This window comes from Chelonia mydas, chromosome 9, assembly GCF_015237465.2.
Source record: "Chelonia mydas isolate rCheMyd1 chromosome 9, rCheMyd1.pri.v2, whole genome shotgun sequence".
Classification (NCBI taxonomy): Eukaryota; Metazoa; Chordata; order Testudines; family Cheloniidae; genus Chelonia; species Chelonia mydas.
In genome coordinates this window covers 56,063,962-56,085,310 of record NC_057855.1, presented here as the reverse complement: position 1 = coordinate 56,085,310, position 21,349 = coordinate 56,063,962, and the positions used below count along the sequence as shown (strand labels likewise).

Below are 21,349 nucleotides of genomic sequence, written 5' to 3'. Positions count from 1 at the left end.
GATGCCGTAAAGGGTGCCAATTTTCAGAGCTGGGTTTCTCAGCACTTTCTGAAAATCACGCCCCCTTCAGGCATTTCTAATTGGGTAAATTAGAAAAAAAAATCAAGGCACAAAAACTATGTTTGTTTTGAAAGTCTTGGCCAGTTTTATTAAAATTTAACTAAAATTTAGCTCTTCCCATATCCCACATTTTTAAGTCGACATACAGAACACAGGCTAGTGAAATACAACGAGACAAGTCTGATTAGTTTCCTCTAAACACTGGTGATCTCTAATTTTTAGTGTGAAAATGTCATCTTCTCCTTTCAGAGTAACAGCCGTGTTAGTCTGTATTTGCAAAAAGAAAAGGAGTACTTGTGGCACCTTAGAGACTAACCAATTTATTTGAGCATGAGCTTTCGTGAGCTACAGCTCACTTCATCGGATGAAGTGAGCTGTAGCTCATGAAAGCTCATGCTCAAATAAATTGGTTAGTCTCTAAGGTGCCACAAGTACTCCTTTTCTTTTTGCATCTTCTCCTTGTCCCTCTTACTCAGACTTTTCCTTTTTCTTACTTTACTTCCATCTTTTTAGGAGGCAAAAGATGTACCCAACTAACACTGGCACACTTAAACTGAAATACCACCCTATTTACGCAGATGAAATGCCAGATGAGATCAGCTGTAGATAACTAGCTTTAAGTCGCTTTCTGGATTAACTACCTTTGTTCACAAGTATAGTAATCCTCCCATTTGGTTTGAACAGTGGCTTAAGACAAAATGGAAGCTGGTTTAGTCTGATGCCAGGCTCCCATAAATTTGGTGTGGGAAACATTCCTTTTCACATAGATGGTCACCACTAGCAGAAAGTGTAGCAATGCCAGTTTTCATTAAAAACTGTCAAATTCATTTTATATTTGGTGACAAATGTTTCTAACCCTATGAACTCGCTCTGAATCATAGGTTGAATCAGCTGGTGTTGTCAGACAGAATATGAAGGCAAGCTCTTACATGCCGACTTATCTATGGCACTACAGAACTGTGGTTAATACTGAAAAAGAGAGTCAATCTTTATTTTTCCCCTCTCAAATACATTTACCTGAAGCTGTGACATTTGCTTCCTTAAGTTTTATTTGCAAAACTCAGTCTTTGCAGTACTTCAATGACATCATGATTAAATGGACTGTGTGCATATGAGCAACCACACAAAGTTATATTGCTATTCAAATTTAGCTTTTAAGACTACCTACTGATCTTGTTAAAAAGACAGCATAAGATATTAATAACTGACATTAGTATATGAAAAGGAATATTTAGCATAAGCCTTCTGTTCTTTAGTAGCATGAAAATGACTAACTGGAATCCCAAAGTTTCACATTGGCAATCCAGGCACATTAGAATGTGCTTCTTTCCCTACTACAATACAAGGAAATTCATGTACACACGCTTCTTCGGGGGAGAGAACACCACAAGATATCCAACCTCCTGTGCCTCAGATCTACTAGACAACAGCAAACAAAGGGCCTAATTCATTATTTCCCTGCACCTTACAACCATTATGCTGTGTGGATGAAAAATGCTAGCATTCTAACTGCTAGCATTTTATACTCACTTTGCACCATTCTAAGTGATTAAACAAGGAACCTATTCTGATCCGTTTATTTGAATAAACTATAAAACAAAAATAGTGTAAGTTTGGAATAATGCCACAAAAATCAATGGAGTTACACTGGCATAAGAAGTAAGGAAGAGTTCAAAATCAGACCCAAAACACAGGGCAAAAATTAACTGGGGTATAATCATTAGCCTGTATAGGAAATGCTTAAAATTTGTCTGTTAATCTCTACATTACTGACTTTAAGGTCCAGATTTACAAAGGAATTTAGGGGCCTAAAGATTCAGGCACCTAGTAGAATTTTCAAAACCACATAAATAGGTTTAAAAAGTCCATACAGAACCACGGCACTAGTACAATGCTGCAAGACTTGCATCCCAAAACAATTGTAGGGAAACATTTAAATTTCAAACAAAGAATTCACTGGCATTGTAAGAAGTTTCATAGACATATCAGTCTTAGATTTCTTTATATAGAAAAGCAGCCTTTAATTCACAGTTTCTGATAGAGGTTCATGGTTTCAGCATGTTTGTTTGTTTTTAAAATGATATTATAAGTAGTTTAGGCCTTGACATGCTTTGTGTTAAATTCAGATTTCATTTTAAACAGGCTCATGTGTAAACAAAACAAAAAAACCACCACCACACAGTTCAAAGAACAAAAAGTAAAAATACTCTTTTTTTTTAAAATCCACCCGGTTTTACAAGCAAAGTCAGATCTGCTAAGGGGTTTTAGAAGCAGTATTTTTCGTGGCACTTCTTCTATTCTACTTGAAAGAAGCACACTTTATTTGCTTTTAAAGACACCATGTCACTGTTTACAGGAACAAAAAGTTAGACCTGCCTGTTGTTTAGGTCCATAAACACACATTCAGATGAACCAGGTAGTCTTGTGCTGAAAATGCTGGACTAGGATTCTGGAAACTTGGGTTCAGAGTCCCAGTTTTATTTCAAATATGCAACCTTGGGAAAAAAGTCATTTAATTCTCTGTCTCAGTTCGCCTACATGTAATAATACTTCTCTACCTCACAGGAGCATGGGAGGAAAACAATCATTAACGTTTGTGAGGTAGGTTCTAGAGTGATGAAGGCCAAGCATGTACTAAATAGAACATGGTCATCGACATACCCATTGCACTTCCCCCACGTTGGCGGCATTTTTACAAGTGAGTAAACCCCTTTGTTTTCAGTTTAAACTACGGCTGTCAAACAATCAAAAAAAATTAATCATGATTAATCGCACTGTTAAACAATAGAATACCATTTATTTAAATATTTTTGGGTGTTTTCTACATTTTCAAATATATTGATTTCAATTACAACACGGAATACAACGTGTACAGTGCTCACTTTATATTTACTTTTGATTAGAAGCACTGTAGAAAAACAAAATACTATTTTTCAATTCACCTAATACAAGTACTGTAGTGCAATCTCTTTATCATGAAAGTTGAACTTACAAATGTAGAATTATGTACAAAAAAAATAACTGCACTCAAAAATAAAACAATGTTAAACTTTAGAGCCTACAAGTCCATTCAGTCCTACTTCTTATTCAGCCAATTGCTAAGATGAACAAGTTTGTTTACATTTGCAGGAGATAATGCTGCCCGCTTCTTTTACGTCACCTGAAAGCAAGAACAAACATTCGCATGGCACTGTTCTAGCCGGTGTTGCAAGATATTTACGTGCCAGATGCACTAAAGATTCATATGTCCCTTCATGCTTCCACCACCATTCCAGAAGACATGCGTCCATGCTGATAGCAGATTCTGCTTGATAACGATCCAAAGCAGTGCAGACCGACGCATGTTCACTTTCATCATCTGAGTCAGATGCCAACAGCAGAAGGTTGATTCTCTTTTTTGGTGGTTTGGGTTCGATAGTTTCTGTATCATAGTTTTGCTCTTTTAAGACGTCTGAAAGCCTGCTCCACACCTCGTCCCTCTCAGATTTTGGAAGGCACTTCAGATTCTTAAACCTTGGGTTGAGTGCTGTAGCTATCTTTAGAAATCTCATATTGGTATCTTCTTTGCATTCTGTCAAATATGCAGTGAAAGTGTTCTTAAGATGAACAAGATGTGCTGGGTCATCATCCAAGACTGCTATAACATAAAATATATGGCAGAATGTGGATAACAGAGCAGGGGACATACAATTCTCCCCCAAGGAGTTCAGTCACAAATTTAATTAATGCATTATTTTTTTTAACAAGAGTCATCAGCATGGAAGCATGTCCTCTAGAATGATGCCAAAGCATGAAGAGGCATACAAATGTTTAGCATATCTGGCACGTAAATACTTTGCAATGCTGGCTACAAAAGTGCCACGCAAATGCCTGTTCTCACTTTCTGGTGACACCATAAACAAGAAGAGGGCAGCATTATCTCCTGTAAATGTAAACAAACTTGTTTGTTTTAGCAATTAGCTGAACAAGAAGTAGGACTGAGTGGACTTGTAGGCTCTGAAGTTCACCCTGTTGTTCCGTAACTGCACTCAAAACCAAAACAAAAATCTACATTTGTGTATTGCACTTTCACAACAAAGAAATTGCACTACAGTACTTGTATGAGGTGAACTGAAAAATACTTTATCATTTTTACAGTGCAAATATTTGTAATAAAAAATATACACTTTGATTTCAATTACAACACAATATACATGAAAATGTTAAAAAAAATCGAAAATTTTTAATAAATTTCAATCAGTATTCTATTGTTTAACAGTGTGATTAAAACTGCGATTAATCACGATAAATTTTTTTTTGAGTTAATCGAGTGAGTTAACTGCGATTAATCAACAGCCCTAGTTTAAAATGATTTTTACTGAAAAAATCCTGGGTTTTACAAAAAGTATTATTCCTCCTCCCCCCCCCCCCCGATTTTCACCCTACTTTTGTATCATTCAAATATATATAAAAAATAACTTGTTTTATTAGGAAAATACAATACATTGCATGAGATATGTTTTAGGATAATACATTAGCCTGCCTGTATATGTAAAGCTGCCTGTTGAAGTCAGGCTATGTGTTAGTCTAGAAGATGCACACAGTAAACAAACAGGCATGCATGCAAGCTCTAAAGTACGTGCACATCTGAACATACTAATGAATCTCACACCCATTTTAAGCTGTTAGATAATGGTTTAAAGATTTGACATGCTAAAATGGGAAGAAAATGAAAATCTTTATCAGAATATGTTTCAGAACACAAGGAAGTATTGGAAAGTTTTAAAAAAATAAAAGCAGGAAAAAAGGGTGAAATTGAGTGTATGAGCTGCAAATGGTGTGGCCCAATTATTAAATGTAAATATTTATAGGCTAATAGTTCTAAATCTAAACAGTAAACTGTTTATTCAAATGAAAAAAGTTTTATGTGAGGATTAAAGATATATTGTTTTCTTAAACTCAGAGGTGGCATTGTGTTTGAGTTATGTTTTAGTTCTGCAGCAAACCACAGTGAATTCCATTCACCAAAGCTTTAATCTAAGGAATACATTTTTTCCTGTCCTTCCGTCCACCAAAATAAACCCTGATATTAACCCAGAAAAATTAATAGTTTTTTTGCACCTATTTTACTGTTTTTGTTCTTGTAGTAATAAGCAACGATAAATTCCTGGGGAAAAGTAAATAAAATAAAAACCAAATATGTAACGCCCTACAAGTGAGACATTCAGTACACAAGAACCCTTTGAAAGCCCACAGAGGTGTCAGAGATGTGTTTTTTAAAAAAGGTTCAACGGGATATTCACAGGTTTTGGTGAGGGTAGGTATCAAGGGCCCAACAACCTTGATAGTTAACACAAATTATCATCTACTGCACTGAGAAAAAATAAACATATTTGCTTCCAGTTATAGTAATTTTAGATGTTGCTTGTAATTAGATTGGGTAGAAAATTTTCATATGGAATTGTGAATGTTACTCTTACATTTGTCTTCTTTAACTGTTCCTTGTTTGTGTAGGTTAGATTTTGATCGTACACTGATATCTGATTGAAAGTTATAAATTCCTTCATTACAACTAACAACGTAACTGGACTTCACAAGGCTCATTTATAAACATTAATATTGGAGTGTATGTACACAATTCACTGTAGCACCTTTTCATTTTTGTTATATATATTTGCACGTGAAGCCTTATCCGTATTGTCCTGGTGAAGAAGTCAACCAAAGTTAATGTTTCTTGCATTGATTTGTTTTGCCTGTCAAGTGCCATTTGCTAAACATGTACCTTACTGAGCACTTGCCACAAGTGTCACAAAAAAAAACAACTTTAATAGTTTCACATTCCAATAAATGTTTCTCATTTTTAAGAAATCTGATCACAAATTTTTAGGCATTCTGAAGGTGTGAACAGTTGGATTTTAAAGTGACAATCAAATCTGACCAAATATTAAGGTTTCATAAAATAAAAGTTTCACAGAAGCTAAGAATACCAACAATATTTTCAGCAGAGAGATAACCAATGGAAAAAGTTTTAAAAAAAAATAAACAGGACATTCTGCTGCAACATTTGCAACCAAGACATTGCAGCATTGCACTAGCATACAAGAACCTGAGAAATGCAAGAAGAAATTAGATTAGAAGTATTTTTAACTAGATGGAGTCTTTTCCTCTCCTCAAACTAGCAAGAAGAGACAGTCATGCCATGTCATTTGAAAGGTAATTGTTTCCCTGTATATATAATCAAATCTCAGATTCAAACTGTAACTGATGTCACTAAGGTATTTATTTCCATACTAGTAATATGCGAACAAAAATGTTTATATATTTCTTAAATTATCTTTACAAGTATAAACTCAGTTTAGAACTCATTAATTTCTAAGGTTTGTTTTGCCCTGAGCACATACTCTGGAACAGGTATCTTCACTACAGTGTTGATGTCTGGTCTATTTGCAGATACACAACAGTAAGAAAGCGATATTAAACATATCTAACATTCTGTGAAAGCAATGAATGAAGTCTTAAGATACTCACAATGTGCCTTACTTCTAAATCAAGGCTACTATTGAGGAGTTGGAATTAGTTCTGAATGTTATCTTGTTTAGCAAGCAAAAGTGAAATTGCAAGCACATACAAAGAAACAAAAAGTAGAACGGGACAATTACCTCCCATCTTACAAACAACACTCCTGTTAGTACACCCCACGTGATATTAGCTTTTTTTCTTTTTTTTTTTTTTTTGCAACGACATCATGTTGTTGACTCGTATTTAATTTGTGATCCATTATAACCTCCAGATCCTTGTCAGAATTATTACTGCCTAGCCGGTTATTCCCCATTTTGTAGTTGTGCTTTGATTATTTCCTTCCTAAATGAAGTACTTTACACTTGTCTTTATTGAATTTCATCTTGTTGATTTCAGACCAATTCTACAATTATAGTTAGTCTAAATGGTCAAGGATAGAAATAGTCTGTTTATGCTCATTTCATTCTGGCACAGGACTCTTGTAAACAAATAGCTAACATTAACAACTTGATACCTGCTCCAGAAATCAAAATAGCGTACACTGTTCCATGTTAAAAGAGAATCAGATGGATAATGTTTAACATGGGAATTCCAACGGTCGTCTACATTACAGAACCTTTGTAATACCCAGAGCTTTGACATACATACCAGCTGTCCTCTTCATCACTGCAGTTCCCAAGTTCTAGCACTTCCACTTCATCCAAAGCAGTGTCATTCAAGAAGCTTCCTAAATCTCCACTCTCTTCATTTGGATTCTGTTCATTCATGGATGGATGAATACCTATAGTGATTAAGTCTCCCACAAGTTCTATGCTGCTACTCCTATCCAGACTTGAAGAAGAGCTAACATTAACATCATTCTGCATTTCTGCATCATTCATATATTTTGAGTTGGGAGACACTCTCTCAGTAACACTAGGGCAGCTATAATGCATTTGTGTATCCACATCTTTCTTTAAGCAGTCACACTCTTTCACCTCTGTTCTTATTGTACAGAGTTTGTCATGTACATCTGCCATTATCTGTAATTCTTGCTTCTCTGTTATAATGTTGATGCTATTGTTAATTTCCATTCCATTGAGCCCCGAGTTATGATTATTCACACCCATGTTTGTTTGTGTATTTGTCCCTACCACATTTCTGTGGCTCCTAGTTCTCAGCTGCTGATTCTGGATCTCGAGTCTTCTCACTAGTTCCTGAAGCTTTCGCACCTCCTCCAACTCTGGGTGCACCTGATCAGTACCTGGTTCTGTCTCAGGTCCCATTGCAGAATTCTCTGTTGAGCCCCGCCCCAAGTCAGGTTCAAGGGCATGGTCCTGCTGTATGACAGGAACACTCCCAGGAACTACCATTTTCGAGACACACAAAGCCTCACTGTAAGACATCAAAATATAGATGTTTAAGTGCATAAAGATGTACAATATCATTTTAAAATAAAGCATGGTTTTAAATAAAAAACCTGACATTTTATAAGCTCAAACTAATGACCTTGGGATAGGATAATTTTTACATTTGAAGGCTATATGTTATAGACTAGATCCACCAAAATCAGTTTAAGTACATTAATCCAACATTGGCTTCAAACATTTTCCAACCACAACATAAGTTTATAAATTCACTGAAATAACTGGATATCATTAAGAGATTCAGAAGCAACATATGCCTCTTTGTTAGATATATTAAAGTGAACTTGTGTGTTGCAAGCAGATTGGCCCCAGACATATTACAGAGTATATATTAAATATATCCTTTCAAAGTACTTAGTTTGCGCAACTATTGTTAGAAATTAGATTAAACCAATTTCCTTGCATGCAGTCATTTACAATAGTTTAGTTTCCATTTGTTTACTTACAAATACATTGTAAAAAAACCAGTGACTGAAGGAAGTCAGGAAGTAGAGCAAGTTACTGATTTCAGACAATGGAAAACATTAAGAAAATGGTAAAACACTTTGTGCAAGAGTTAACACTAGAAAAACTCTTCAGAAAATATTTCTATTGACTCTGGTAAAAGGTGATACACTAACTATATTAAATCAGTAATAACAGCACCACAGTTACTGTGGAACACATGAAAGTAATCATAAGTAATGTTTTTAATAGCATGCTTTTCTTGTTGCAGTGGAAAAATTTTAGAGGCAAGCTCTCTGATCAAGGAATAAAATATCAGCAAGGAATAAAATATCAGACCTCATATTACAGACTCCAATATGTTTTAGGAAGATAAATATATGTGCTGTTCTTGAGTTAAGTGCTATTGTTTGTCTTCAAGCAATTATGGTGGTTGTGTTGACTAAGAAAAGGGTGTGTATGGAACTATCAGTCAGCCCTAAATTGCACACACATGCAGACTTGAAAAAGTGAATATGCATCCTGCACTTTCATTGCCACCATTTTATACTTCTTAACCAGTCATCATAATTATAACTATACAAAGAAAATTATACAAAAAGATATTTGAACTGCATATTTACTTACTGAGGTCATCCAGAAAATCTTCTGATTTTTCCCTGCGTAAACTTTGAAACATAAAAAGAACAGCCGAATTAGTTCCAAAACTGACCCTTCATTAAAAGCCTCCCTTGTAATTTCAAGTTAGTGTCCCATGATACAGCAAACACACACACACACACACACGACACAATTCTGGCCACATCCATTTTATTGTGGAAAAAAATGGAACAAAAGAAGTTACAAGGACACAGCCAACTTGAATTCTAGTCAACTAAAACACACACTGACACCGTTTCAGGTGCTACATCTGTACTGAGAATCTATGACAGTTTGTGTGGTTTTACAGTCAAGTTCTCTCTCACCATTCCTCTGAAGCTCCGTGAAAGACCCACAAAAAACAAGGGAAACTGCCTAACTATACAAAGGAAACAGTGAAAAAGACTACGCCAAGTGCAGTCAAATGCCTAAGGTAAACAAACTGGAAAAAAACAGAAAATTGTTTTCCTTCTAACGTCTCGGGTACCTTATGTTATGTGTAACAACAGTACTTAATTTCTACAGGAAAAAGAGTGTGGGGGACGGTGTTGCTTGTTTTTAAGTTGATGTTGCCTTTCCCCCCTTGATTATCTGTATACAAGATGAACATTTAAAGTTTAGACTGAGGTATTGTTTCTAAAGCTTTGAACATAAAGATGCTACAAGTGAAATGAATTCACTTTAAATATTACTATTTAAAAGTCATGCATGATGAAAAATGGTACTGAGGTTGTTTTGGCTAGGGGAACTCAAACTTGTTTGAGCTACAAAGCAATCCAATACCTAGTGACAACCTTGGATCAAAAGTTTCTTTACATAAACATTCACCTCTTCTGTCAATCCATTTGATCACTGAGTAAAAAACAACTTATTTAAGAGGCACCTAATAGGGATACTTCGACAAGGCACTGAAGGAATTAGCATCAGAAGGGAATTTAAAGCTTCCACTCTCACAGCAGAGCACAATGAACCAAAGGGGAAAAATAAAGAGCTTTGTCACCTGCATAATCAACTCCATCAAAGACTAAAGGAAATAGAGCTAGATTTTGTTTCATTGGAAAAAGAGGAAAACAGTTTAAACAAACATTAGCCCTTCCACAAACCAACCAAATCTAGAGATCACAGGCAACTACCAAATAAGCAGTAGTAGTGATAAAAACACTGTTTTTAAAACCCTAAAGTTCATTACTAAAAATCATTAGCCATAAAATAATTATTTAGATATTCTGAAAAGCAACATCTGGATTTTAACAGCAACAGCAGGGAGATGGATTCCCCCTGTGATAAGTAACAAGGGATACAGCAGAAATGAACTGCCTAGGTTTCCCCACCCCCAGCATCAACAAGGTCATTTCATAAAGAGCCCTTCCTTTTGCAGACAAACGCAAAACCCCCTTCCTTTGGGCAAAGTTTTAACCTAAAAAAGCAGCCCGGTGTGCTTGCATTTTACAGCGACCACCACGCCCGATTGCGCGCGCGCTCACACACACACCCTGACGGGCAGGGAGGGATGGACAGCGCCGGGAAGGAACACTGGCTCGCTTCGAGGGCCACACAATGACACCAGCCCGTGTCCAAGGGAAGAAATAGGTCGGGGAGGCCTAAAGCGGGGGGGGGGGGGGGGAGAAGAAGCAGCTTCAAGAGGGGACAGCGTGAAAAGCACAGACCGCTTCAACGGGGCAGGGAAACCCCAAGGGCCCCGCAAGGGGTGGAATGGAGCTTAGGAAGTGGGGAGCTCTGCGGGGGGCTGCTGGAGCCCCCGAAAACTGGGGGCCCACAGAGGGCGCTGCACGGGGGGAAGGAGGGGCGGAGCCCGTGGGGATGGTAGCTGCTGAAGCGGGGGCCGGAGCCCCTGGAGGGCGGGGGCCGCCGCGCTGCCTGTGTGAGGGGACGGGGGAGAGCGGCCGCCCCACACATCCTACCTGCTGCGCTGCCGGGCCCGAGACTCCTAGCCTCGCACCGCTGCCGCCTTTCCCCGCTACAGTTGGAGGGGGTAGGCTACGGCGCGCGCATTCGAACCCCGCCCCACCCCCTCCTCGTCGTGCGCCCCCACGCAGCCGCTAACCACGTTGGCGCAGCGGTAGTAGAGCGGAGCGCGATCAGGCTGCTGCGGCAGGGGCGGGCTTTGCACTGAGTTTCCCCTGTGTATCAAGGGCTGCATGAAAGCGAAATGGTTGCTTGATGCTACGGTACAAGGATGGCGCCCCGGGCTAGCCGGCGCCCTGCGAAGTTGTATGCAAATTATGGAAATCAGCATTCAGATATTATGCAAATTGCTGCGTGAACTGTGCTTGTTTTTACACCTGCTCTTGTGTAGTGGGCATGCATGTTCCTATGTGTATGTGCCCTGGTGTTACCAACTTTCTGATGACTGCAGAAATCCAAACACCATTGCTCCGCCTCCTGCCCCACTACTACCCCGGCCCTTCTCTAAAGCCCTTCCCCTGCTCACTCCATGTCCCCTTCCTCGTTTGATCTCCCCCAACCTCGCTCACTTTCACAGGGCTGGGGCAAGAGGTTGGGGTGCGGAAGGGGATGAGAGCTCCAGTTGGGGGTACGGGCTCTAGGGTGGGGCCAGGGATGAGGGGTGTGGGATGCAGGAGGCGTGTCCATGGTGAGGGGTTCAGAGTGTGGGAGGGAGCTTCAGTTTGGGACAGGGGGGTCCAGGAGGGGGTGAGGGCTCTGGCTGGGGGTGCAGGCTCTGGGGTGGGGCTAGGAATGAGGGGTTCAGAGTGTGGGAGGGGGCTCTGGACTGGAGCCAGTGGTTAGGCTGCGGGGGGGGGGGGAGGGCTCCTGCTGGGGGTGTGGAATCTAGGGTGGGGCCGGGGATGAAGGGTGTGGGATGCAGGAGGGGGATCCAGGCTGGGGGGTGGGCTGCGAGGTTTGGAGTGTGGGGGTGTGGGCTCTGGGATGGGGCTGGAGATGAGGGGTTTGGGTGCAGGAGGGAGCTCCGGGCTGGGGCAGGGGGTTGGGGTGCGGTAGGGGGTGCAGACTCTGGGAGGGAGTTCAGGTGCGGGAGGGGGCTTAGGGCTGGGACAGGGGGTTGGGGTTCGGGAGGGGGCTCTAGGCTGGTGAGTGGGGCTGAGGGGTTTGGAATGTGTGAGGGGGTGAGGGCTGGGAGGGAGTTAGTGTGTGGGAGGGGGCAGGGGCAGGAGTTTGGGGTGTGGGCTCCGGGCAGCGCTTTCCTTAGGTGGGTCCCAGAATTGGCCAGCATGTCCGTGCGGCCCCTAGGTGGAGGCACCCACAGGCCCTGCCCCTCAGCCAATGGTTCTTGGCCAATGGGAACTGCAGAGCCAGCGCTTAGGGCAGGGGCAGCACATGGAGCCCCCATGGCCGCCCTTGCACCTAGGAGCCGGACATGCTGGCCACTTCCAGGAGCTACATGGAGCCAGGGCAAGCAGGGAGCCTGCCTTAGCCCCTCTGCACCGCCGACTGGACTTTTAGCAGCTTGGTCAGTGGTGCTGACCGGGCCTGTGAGGGTCACTTTTCTGGCATTCCGGTCAAAAACTGGGCACCTGGCAACCCGAGTCCTAAGGTGTCAATAGATTTATTGCAATTTTATGTGGGAAATTTGAGGATACTGTAGGTGGGAGGCATGGACAACAGATGAGCCAGTGAGTACCTTTTGTGTAAATTGGAGCAGCCTCAGGGCCCTATGGATCCTTGGACCCAAAGAAAAGCCAGAGTGCAGTGCATTCCAGTCATACCCCTACACCGGGGCAGGGAGGAGGGCCAGTGTAGTAATATCACCAGCCTAACAGGTTCAATAACTATGAGCCAGATGTTGAAAAATCATGAGATTGTCTTTAAAATCAAGAGATTTTTTAAAATAATAAAGTTGGGATTCTTTTTATTTGTCTTCCTTCTGAACCCTTAGGGTGCACTCAGGTCACTTTTTCAAATGCAACCCTGACGCTTAGAAACTTACTTTTTAAAAATGAAACAGATTCTTACACAATTACTTGACTCCAGGAGCTGAGGCCTTAAGAAAAATACCAGAAGACTCACAACAAAATCGCAAGAGTTAGCAACGGTGATGTAGAGCCCTTATCCAGCTCTATACTAGTCAGTAAGGCCCTCAGAGTGAGATGATCTTGAGGGGGGCATTTCCATCTGCTTCAAGGCCTTTTACACTGTCAGAGTAGTATTAAAGGGCCTAGTGTGAATAAAACCTTTTATATGTAACCAAAATTTTTACACATCAGCTAAATCTATAAAAACATAAGATGTCCAATATATTATGCTTACTCTTTGTCTGCACAGTTTTTGTAACAGTATATCTATTTTCCTTTGTGGGTGATTTTTCTACTGAAATAGTTTAATCAGTGTAACTTCTAGTGTGAACACAGTTATACTGGTATATATGTTCGTTATACAAATATAGCTTATTTCCCTTCTCTTTGGGAATAGCTATATCACTATAAGGCACCTTTATACAAATATAATTGTTTCCACAGTGGGAGGTAATACCACTTTAACTATACTGGTATAATTAAAGTGGTACAATTTGTGTGTGTAGACAAGGATAATGTGCCACTTTAAGGAAATTCAGCTGCTGGAGACTAAAGACGCTTTGGGGGTTATTTCTACTCTTAGGATTCAATATGCTCACTGTCAGGAAGTGTGGGGGAGACAAGGCCCTGCACCCCCCACTTCCTGCAATTCACCGTGACTCTCAGCAGCCAGTAAAACAGAAGGTTTATTAGATGACAGGAACACAGTCCAAAACAGAGCTTGCAGGAACAGAAAACCGGACCCCCTCAGTCAGGTGCATACTGGGGGGCAGGGAGCTTGGACCCCGGCCCCAGGTCTCCCTCCATTTCCCCAGCCAGCTCCAAACTGAAATCCACTCCAGCAGTCTCCTCCAGCCACACACCCCAGCTCCTCCTCTACCCTTTGTCCAGTTTCCCGGGCAGGAGGTGTCACCTGGCCGCAACCCCGTCCTGGGCTCAGGTTACATGCGAAGATATCATCCCTAAAGTGAAGTCACACCCTGATATCCCATCACCAATGCAGACAGTACCAGCAAAACTCCCACGCAACATCCCCAGGTCAATCCTCCCCACTCCCTACTCCGTCATACTCACACAATTCACTAATCAAGTAGCTGTGGGCACCAGGAACTCACCTTTTTGTAACAACTCTGACATCCTATCCCATTTTCTTCCTACATCAAAAAACATTGAAAAAAATTATGCAAGCAGCACCACCCTGGGATGGGACTCTGACACTACACCCATGCAATATTCTGTAGACAGAACTGAACACATTCTGACACACTGATTAAAACAAGAGATTGTAAATGCTGTTTTGGTCTGTTGTCTTTGGTAGACTTTTGGGGAAAATCCATAAAAGAACAAGGGTATTTGGAATAAAAACTGTATATAGAATAAAATTGGTGTCTTCTAATGTGCATATGGTTATAAAAATGTGGCTGTGTTGGGATTTTGCAAAGCCCTGGGATTTGCCGTGACGATGATAGCAGCAGGTGTGTTTATAACTTTGAGTTAGCTTCCCAGACCTGAAGAAGACCTCTGTGTAAGCTCAAAAGCATGCCTCTCTGACCATCAGTAGTTGGTCCAATAAAAGATATTATCTTACACACAAACCCCTTTGTCTATTTTGCTTCTTGATAACATTGCACTGAATGCATTGAAGCAGCAATACAAATAAATATAAATAAGTATGAGTGGGAAACCTGGCATGATATCTGAGCTAATGCATTGCCCTGATACAGCACCTTTCACCTAAGGAGCTCCCAGAGCTGTGCAGAAATGGACATTGTCATAATCTCCTTTTCACACAGGAAAGAAAAAGCCGATGGTTGAGGGCTCAGGGGGAATAAATCTCCATGAGATATCCCTCAAATTGTTCCATCAGGGACTTGGCTTTACTCCCCTATGATTATCTTTCCTAAAACTCTGTGGAGGCAGGAGGAGGATTTATATCTATCCCCTACCCAAGTCGTCCCAGTCTGCACCCCTTTCCTGCACAGATCCCTAGACAAGCAATAGGGGCTCTTTGGAGTCTAGAGAAAGTTATTTGACTTAGCTCCTGCATTGGAGAGGAGAAATACACATGCAAAGGGTCTCTTCTGCATGCAGATCTGAAGACATGACCCCCAACTCAATCAGGAATAGAATCCAGGTCTACTAACTCCAGTTTCTCCTGCTCTAACCAGAAAGTCTCCCAACCTGTCAGCTGTGTTCCCCACCCACTCCCTATGTGAAATGCTTCTTTGTAATTTGTCCCTGAAACAGGTACTGTATGTACTTTGCTAAATGGACTCCCAGGTCATTCAGGTGCAACTCCACTTTTGGAACATAGTGTCTCTGTGTTTTTTGGCAACAGGCTATTTGGTGAGAATTTAGAGCAACTCTCAGTATGTCAGGTTTCAGAGTAACAGCCGTGTTAGTCTGTATTCGTAAAAAGAAAAGGAGTACTTGTGGCACCTTAGAGACTAACCAGTTTATTTGAGCATGAGCTTTCGTGAGCTACAGCTCACTTCATCGGATGCATAGCATATCGTGGAAACTGCAGAAGACATTATATACACACAGAGACCATGAAACAAAACTTCCTCCCACCTCACTCCCCCGCTGGCAACAGCTTATCTAAAGTGATCCTCAAGTAGAGCCATTTCCAGCACAAATCCAGGTTTTCTCACCCTTCCCCCCCCCCCACACGCACATACAAACTCACTCTCCTGCTGGCAACAGCCCATCCCCCTTTGAAACCCCTCTTTATAATGCGCATGATAATCAAGGTGGTCACCTCCAGCACTAATCCAGGTTTTCTCACCCCCCCCACCCCCCCCCTTTTCCAAAAACCACACACACAAACTCATTCTCCTGCTGGCAACAGCTCATCTTACAATGTGCACAGCAATAATATAATATATTATATTATTGCTGTGCACATTGTAAGATGAGCTGTTGCCAGCAGGAGAATGAGTTTGTGTGTGTGGTTTTTGGAAAAAGGGGGGGGGGTGAGAAAACCTGGATTAGTGCTGGAGGTGACCCACCTTGATTATCATGCGCATTATAAAGAGGGGTTTCAAAGGGGGATGGGCTGTTGCCAGCAGGAGAGTGAGTTTGTATGTGCGTGGGGGGGGGGAAGGGTGAGAAAACCTGGATTTGTGCTGGAAATGGCTCTACTTAAGGATCACTTTAGATAAGCTGTTGCCAGCGGGGGAGTGAGGTGGGAGGAAGTTTTGTTTCATGGTCTCTGTGTGTATATAATGTCTTCTGCAGTTTCCACGATATGCTATGCATCCGATGAAGTGAGCTATAGCTCACGAAAGCTCATGCTCAAATAAACTGGTTAGTCTCTAAGGTGCCACAAGTACTCCTTTTCTCAGTATGTCAGTACAGCACATGGAACATGTATTCAGACACCACTCTCAGGAAGTGCACACACTGATGAAGAGCACCATCCTGCTAACTAGGGTGTCCCCGAAAATGCAGAAGTCACATCTGAGGGAATACTCCTGGGAACACATGAGTAGAGTTAACTGAAAAACCAGTTTAAAAAAAATGCTTCTTTTTTTACTTTTTATACTGGCTGGAAAACTGAACATTTTTTGGTTAAAATTGATGACATTTTATTATTATCAAAAAATTGGGGAAGATTTGGAGAGAAAGGTAGTTGACAGGCAAGGATGGCAAATGTGGGTAGCCAATGTGCTGCTAAGCATGGGATAGACTAAGGTCTAAGGTAATTTGAATTTTTGATTTAAAATATCTTTGGGGAAAAAATTTGGAAAATTCTGAGCAGCTCTACACATAAGCATCCACATACTCATGGAAAGCTCCCAGGACCACAGAAGCATGCTTGGTCCTGCCTCAGTATAGGGGGCTAGACTGGATGGCTATTCAAAGTCCCTTCCTGCCCTACATATCTATGATTCTATAATTGTCCCAGGCAGGGGTAGTCCGTGGGCCAAATCCAGACCACCAAACACTTTTGTACAGAGCCCAAAATCTTTTTATTTACTTATTATCATCATTATTGTTATTCTTTTTTATTACTACTTTCTCTGGAGTCTGGACCTTGACTATACCTTGACCAAGAAATTTGGACCTTGGTGAAAAATAGTTGACTACCCCTGGTCCCAGGGAACTCTCCAGAGAGCAAATAAGTAGTGTCTGAGGGAGCCCCATCAAGAACATCACACGAGACAGGCTCACTTGTGCTCATTTCTAAATGCTGGAGAATTTTTCAAATGGAGAATCCCTCACACTCTTGGAATGACTGGAGCAGGAGCTTCTAATTTAGATTCCTCTGTCATGCCCAGCGGTGGCTGGTTTGGAGGGCAGTAGCTCATCCAGCCTTGAGCTGTATGCAAGGCTTTATGACATTTAAATCCTACCTTCTCCTTTGAATACTTTGCCTCTAATTCTCACCACCTTTTTCCCAAAGTCTGATCCTTCAGAAAGTATGTGATGGCTTTATTGATGCCAATAATAATAAAGGGGGGGAGGGGAGAGATAGCTCAGTAGTTTGAGCATTGGCCTACTAAACCCAGGGTTGTGAGCTCAGTCTTTGAGGGGGGCCATTTAGGGATCTGGGGCAAAAATTGGGGATTGGCCCTGCTTTGAGCAGGAGGTTGGACTAGATGACCTCGTGAGGTCCCTTCCAACCCTGATACTCTATAATTCTATGCTAATAGTCTTAGGCCATCAGGAAAAATATTACACAGTCTATTAAACCAACTGACTCCAGTTGGCAATAAGAATGTGTTTACATTGTGACACAGGTAAGTAAATTACAGGTAACACCTCAGTGTTTATTAGAACTGTACATAGAGGTTAAACAAGTGCTATAGAGAAACACAGCAACCAACAACAATGAAGCAAAAAAACTACAATGAACTGAAGCCTATTCCACAATGCTTTGCAAGATCATATCAAACACCAAACAGGAAACTATGGAATTAGTTAACAGTTAGCTGCGTGTATCTTCTGCAGAAGGTGCACCTATAATAGAGTTCAGAGTAACAGCCGTGTTAGTCTGTATTCGCAAAAAGAAAAGGAGTACTTGTGGCACCTTAGAGACTAACCATGCTCAAATAAATTGGTTAGTCTCTAAGGTGCCACAAGTACTCCTTTTCTTTTTTCTATAATAGAGTGTCATGTGCTGTGGGATTTTAAATAATCCCCTTGGACTGTGGGAGAGCCAGTCTTGCAACAAAAATAGTGCCCCAAACACATTTATCTTGTCCCAGCTGTTCTTCCAGTGATTCCCAAGGTACTTCACACTAAGATTTTCAAAAGTGAGCAGTGACTGAGTGCCTCAATTCTGAGGTGTCCAACATGAGTGATGAATACTTGGAGCTATATTTTAAGGCAAGGTGGCTAAGTATTCAGGGTTTGGTGACCAACAATCTCATCTGCATAACTCTCAACAAAGTCTGAATGTGGGAGCTAAAAATTACTCTGGCTATATTTTTAGTTATGTACAACACTTGTTACAACCTCAGTTTTGTGCTTCAGCATTTGTTCTGTACATAATTTACAGTAATTTTAGAAGTGGGGTAACAGGCATTTATATGGAAGTCCATTTAGATCTCAGAAGAGAGATATTCCTTGTAATGAGGGACAGTAGAGTTGAATACTCACTGGGCATGTTGTGTAAGGCAATCAGAGTCACCCCATGTGATGTTATGAGTGTAATATAATATCTCATTGAAAGATGACATAGGGCCGGAAAGAGTTAATTAACTCACAGACTGACCTGACCCAACCCATGGTGGATCTTTAAAGACTGGTTAGGAAGATATGTAAATGAATAGAGTTTTGAAATGTAAACCTGCATTGTTAGAGATAGAAGAGTAGATGTTTGCTCAGGTCTTGTGATGTAAGCAAACAAGTCTTTTCTATTGCTATAGCTTTGATTCAAAGATCAAAAAAGGAGTATTAATATTTAGGAAGACACTTGAGGGAAATAGTATTATTGTTTATATGTCTCTTTGAAAGTTGTGGTAACCTGTATCTGAACTGTTTAATGGATAAATTACCCTGTGCTAATTGCCATGATGTTGGGAGAAGGAAAGTTAAGCCTAATGTTTTCTCAGGCCAAAAGGCTGCTGGAAATGTATAAAACCCCTGGGACATGATCCTTCTTCATCTCAGATTTGCTTTGGGTTTCAAGAAGCGGAAACCCTAAGCCATAAGAACTGATTTCCCCAGTCACTTACTGGAGTCACCCTGAATATGGACATTGGACTATAACCTATGGACTACTTCCAGAGGACTTTTGGCAACTACAAGCTCATCTCTACTATGTATCTGAACCTCAAGAATTGAATTCAAATCTGTCTGTATATTGATCTTTTAACCAACTCTCTCTCTCTTTTCTTTTTTAATACATTTTAGCTTAGTTAATAAGAATTGGCTATAAGTGTGTATTTTGGGTAAGATCTAAGTTATAATTGGACCTGGGTGTGTGGCTGATCCTTTGAGATTTGAAGAACCTTTCCTTTTATATGATGAGATAAGATTTTCAGTAATCATCATCATAACTGACATGTGTGTCTGGATGGAGGCCTGAGGCTGGGCACTTTAAGGGAACTGCGTTGTTTGGACTTCTGAGTAACCAGTGAGGTAATACAGAAGCTGTTTTGTGCTGTCTTGGTAAATCTAAGTATTGAAATATCCACCAGCTTTTGGGGTTTGTCTGGCCAGTTTTATTTGCAGTTTTATTTGCAGTTCACCCTCAATTAGGGTGGCTAATTACAGCTGGCTCCCATGGGCAGCATTGTCACACCGCATACAAAGTTAAACTAGAATTCCAGGTGAAAAAATGTGCAAGCTCTCCAAAACATGCAGCAGATATGCGTGCTGCTGAAGGAATCCACTGGAGAGTAGGAAGGGAAATTGAAGCTCACACACAATTAAGGCAAATTCAGTCTGCAAGTTCTTCAGAAAATCCATTGCAGGCAAGGGGAAAGCAAATGTCATTTATTGTCAGAATATGGGGATGAAGCTTCTCCTATAGCTAGATTCAGCCTGCACTGGATAAGATTCCAAGGCCCTAAGGCTGGCCTTTCACACCTTTAGTACCTGTATAGGCAGCCTGACTGATGTAATCAGATGCGCTCCGATTGTAAAAATCAAAGAAAAGGAAAGATAAAAGAGAATCCTAAAATATCAGCCTCAGAGAGAAGCTTCTGCCTGATTTCCACCCACAAATCCCACTGAAGTTAATGGTAGCTGGAAGTGCTCAGCACCTTTCAAAAATCAGACCACTTCTCTTTTGCAGAGGACACTGCCTTTTCTCCTTAATGTCGGCACTTGTCTTGTGTGCAGTTAACAAAATAAACTAAAACAATGAGGAATACTTGTGGCACCTTAGAGACTAACAAATTTATTCAGGCATAAGCTTTCGTGGGCTAAAACCCACTCCATCAGATGCATAGAGTGGAAAATACAGTAGGAAGATATATATACATAGTACATGAAAAGATGGGGGTTGCCTTACCAATTCTAACGAGACAATTCAATTAAAACGGGCTATTATCAGCAGGAGGAAAAATCACATTTGTAGTGGTAATCAGGGTGGCCCATTTCAAACAGTTGACAAGCAGGTGCGAGTAACAGTAGGGGGAAAAATTAGCATGGGGAAATTAGTTTTTAGTTTGTGTAATGACCCGTCCACTCCTAGTCTTTATTCAGGCCTAATTTGATGGTGTCCAGTTTGCAAATTAATTCCAGTTCTGCAGTTTCTCGGAGTCTGTTTTTGAAGTTTTTTTGTTGAAGAATTGCCACTTTTAAATCTGGTTTCAGAGTAACAGCCGTGGTAGTCTGTATTCGCAAAAAGAAAAGGAGTACTTGTGGCACCTTAGAGACTAACCAATTTATTTGAGCATAAGCTTTCGTGAGCTACAGCATAGATATGCATCCAATGAAGTGAGCTGTAGCTCACGAAAGCTTATGCTCAGATAAATTGGTCAGTCTCTAAGGTGCCACAAGTACTCCTTCACTTTTAAATCTGTTATTGAGTGTCCAGGGAGGTTCAAGTGTTCTCCGACTGGTTTTTGAATGTTATAATTCTTGACATCTGATATGTGTCCATTTATTCTTTTGCGTAGAGACTGTCCTGTTTGGCCAATGTACGTGGCAGAGGGGCATTGTTGGCACATGATGGCATATATCTCATTGGTAGATGTGCAGGTGAATGAGCCCCAACGGTGTGGCTGATGTGGTTAGGTCCTATGATGGTGTCCTTTGAATAGATATGTGGACAGAGTTGGAAACGAGGTTTGTTGCAGGGATAGGTTCCTGGGTTAGTGTTTTTGTTGT

At 41.0% G+C, this 21,349-nt stretch overlaps 1 protein-coding gene across 5 annotated transcripts in view; it reads right to left on the bottom strand.

Moving 5' to 3' along the window:
* The window catches only part of LOC102941814 (SLAIN motif-containing protein-like), a 66,364-nt gene extending 55,106 nt beyond the window's left edge, over positions 1 to 11,258 (bottom strand). For 4 of the 5 annotated variants that reach the window (XM_037908123.2, XM_043522907.1, XM_027830952.3 and 1 more), the window contains exons 1-3: positions 10,970 to 11,209; positions 9,036 to 9,076; positions 7,207 to 7,932 (exon numbers count right to left, since the gene is read on the bottom strand). In XM_037908123.2, coding sequence (XP_037764051.1) covers positions 7,207 to 7,910 — 704 coding nt within the window. In that variant the 5' untranslated portion in view covers positions 7,911 to 7,932; positions 9,036 to 9,076; positions 10,970 to 11,209. Of the gene's footprint in view, positions 1 to 7,206; positions 7,933 to 9,035; positions 9,077 to 10,969 lie in introns of all 5 variants that reach the window. The other variant, XM_027830951.3, reaches the window with a different exon arrangement.
* Between the last annotated feature and the right edge of the window lie 10,091 nt (positions 11,259 to 21,349).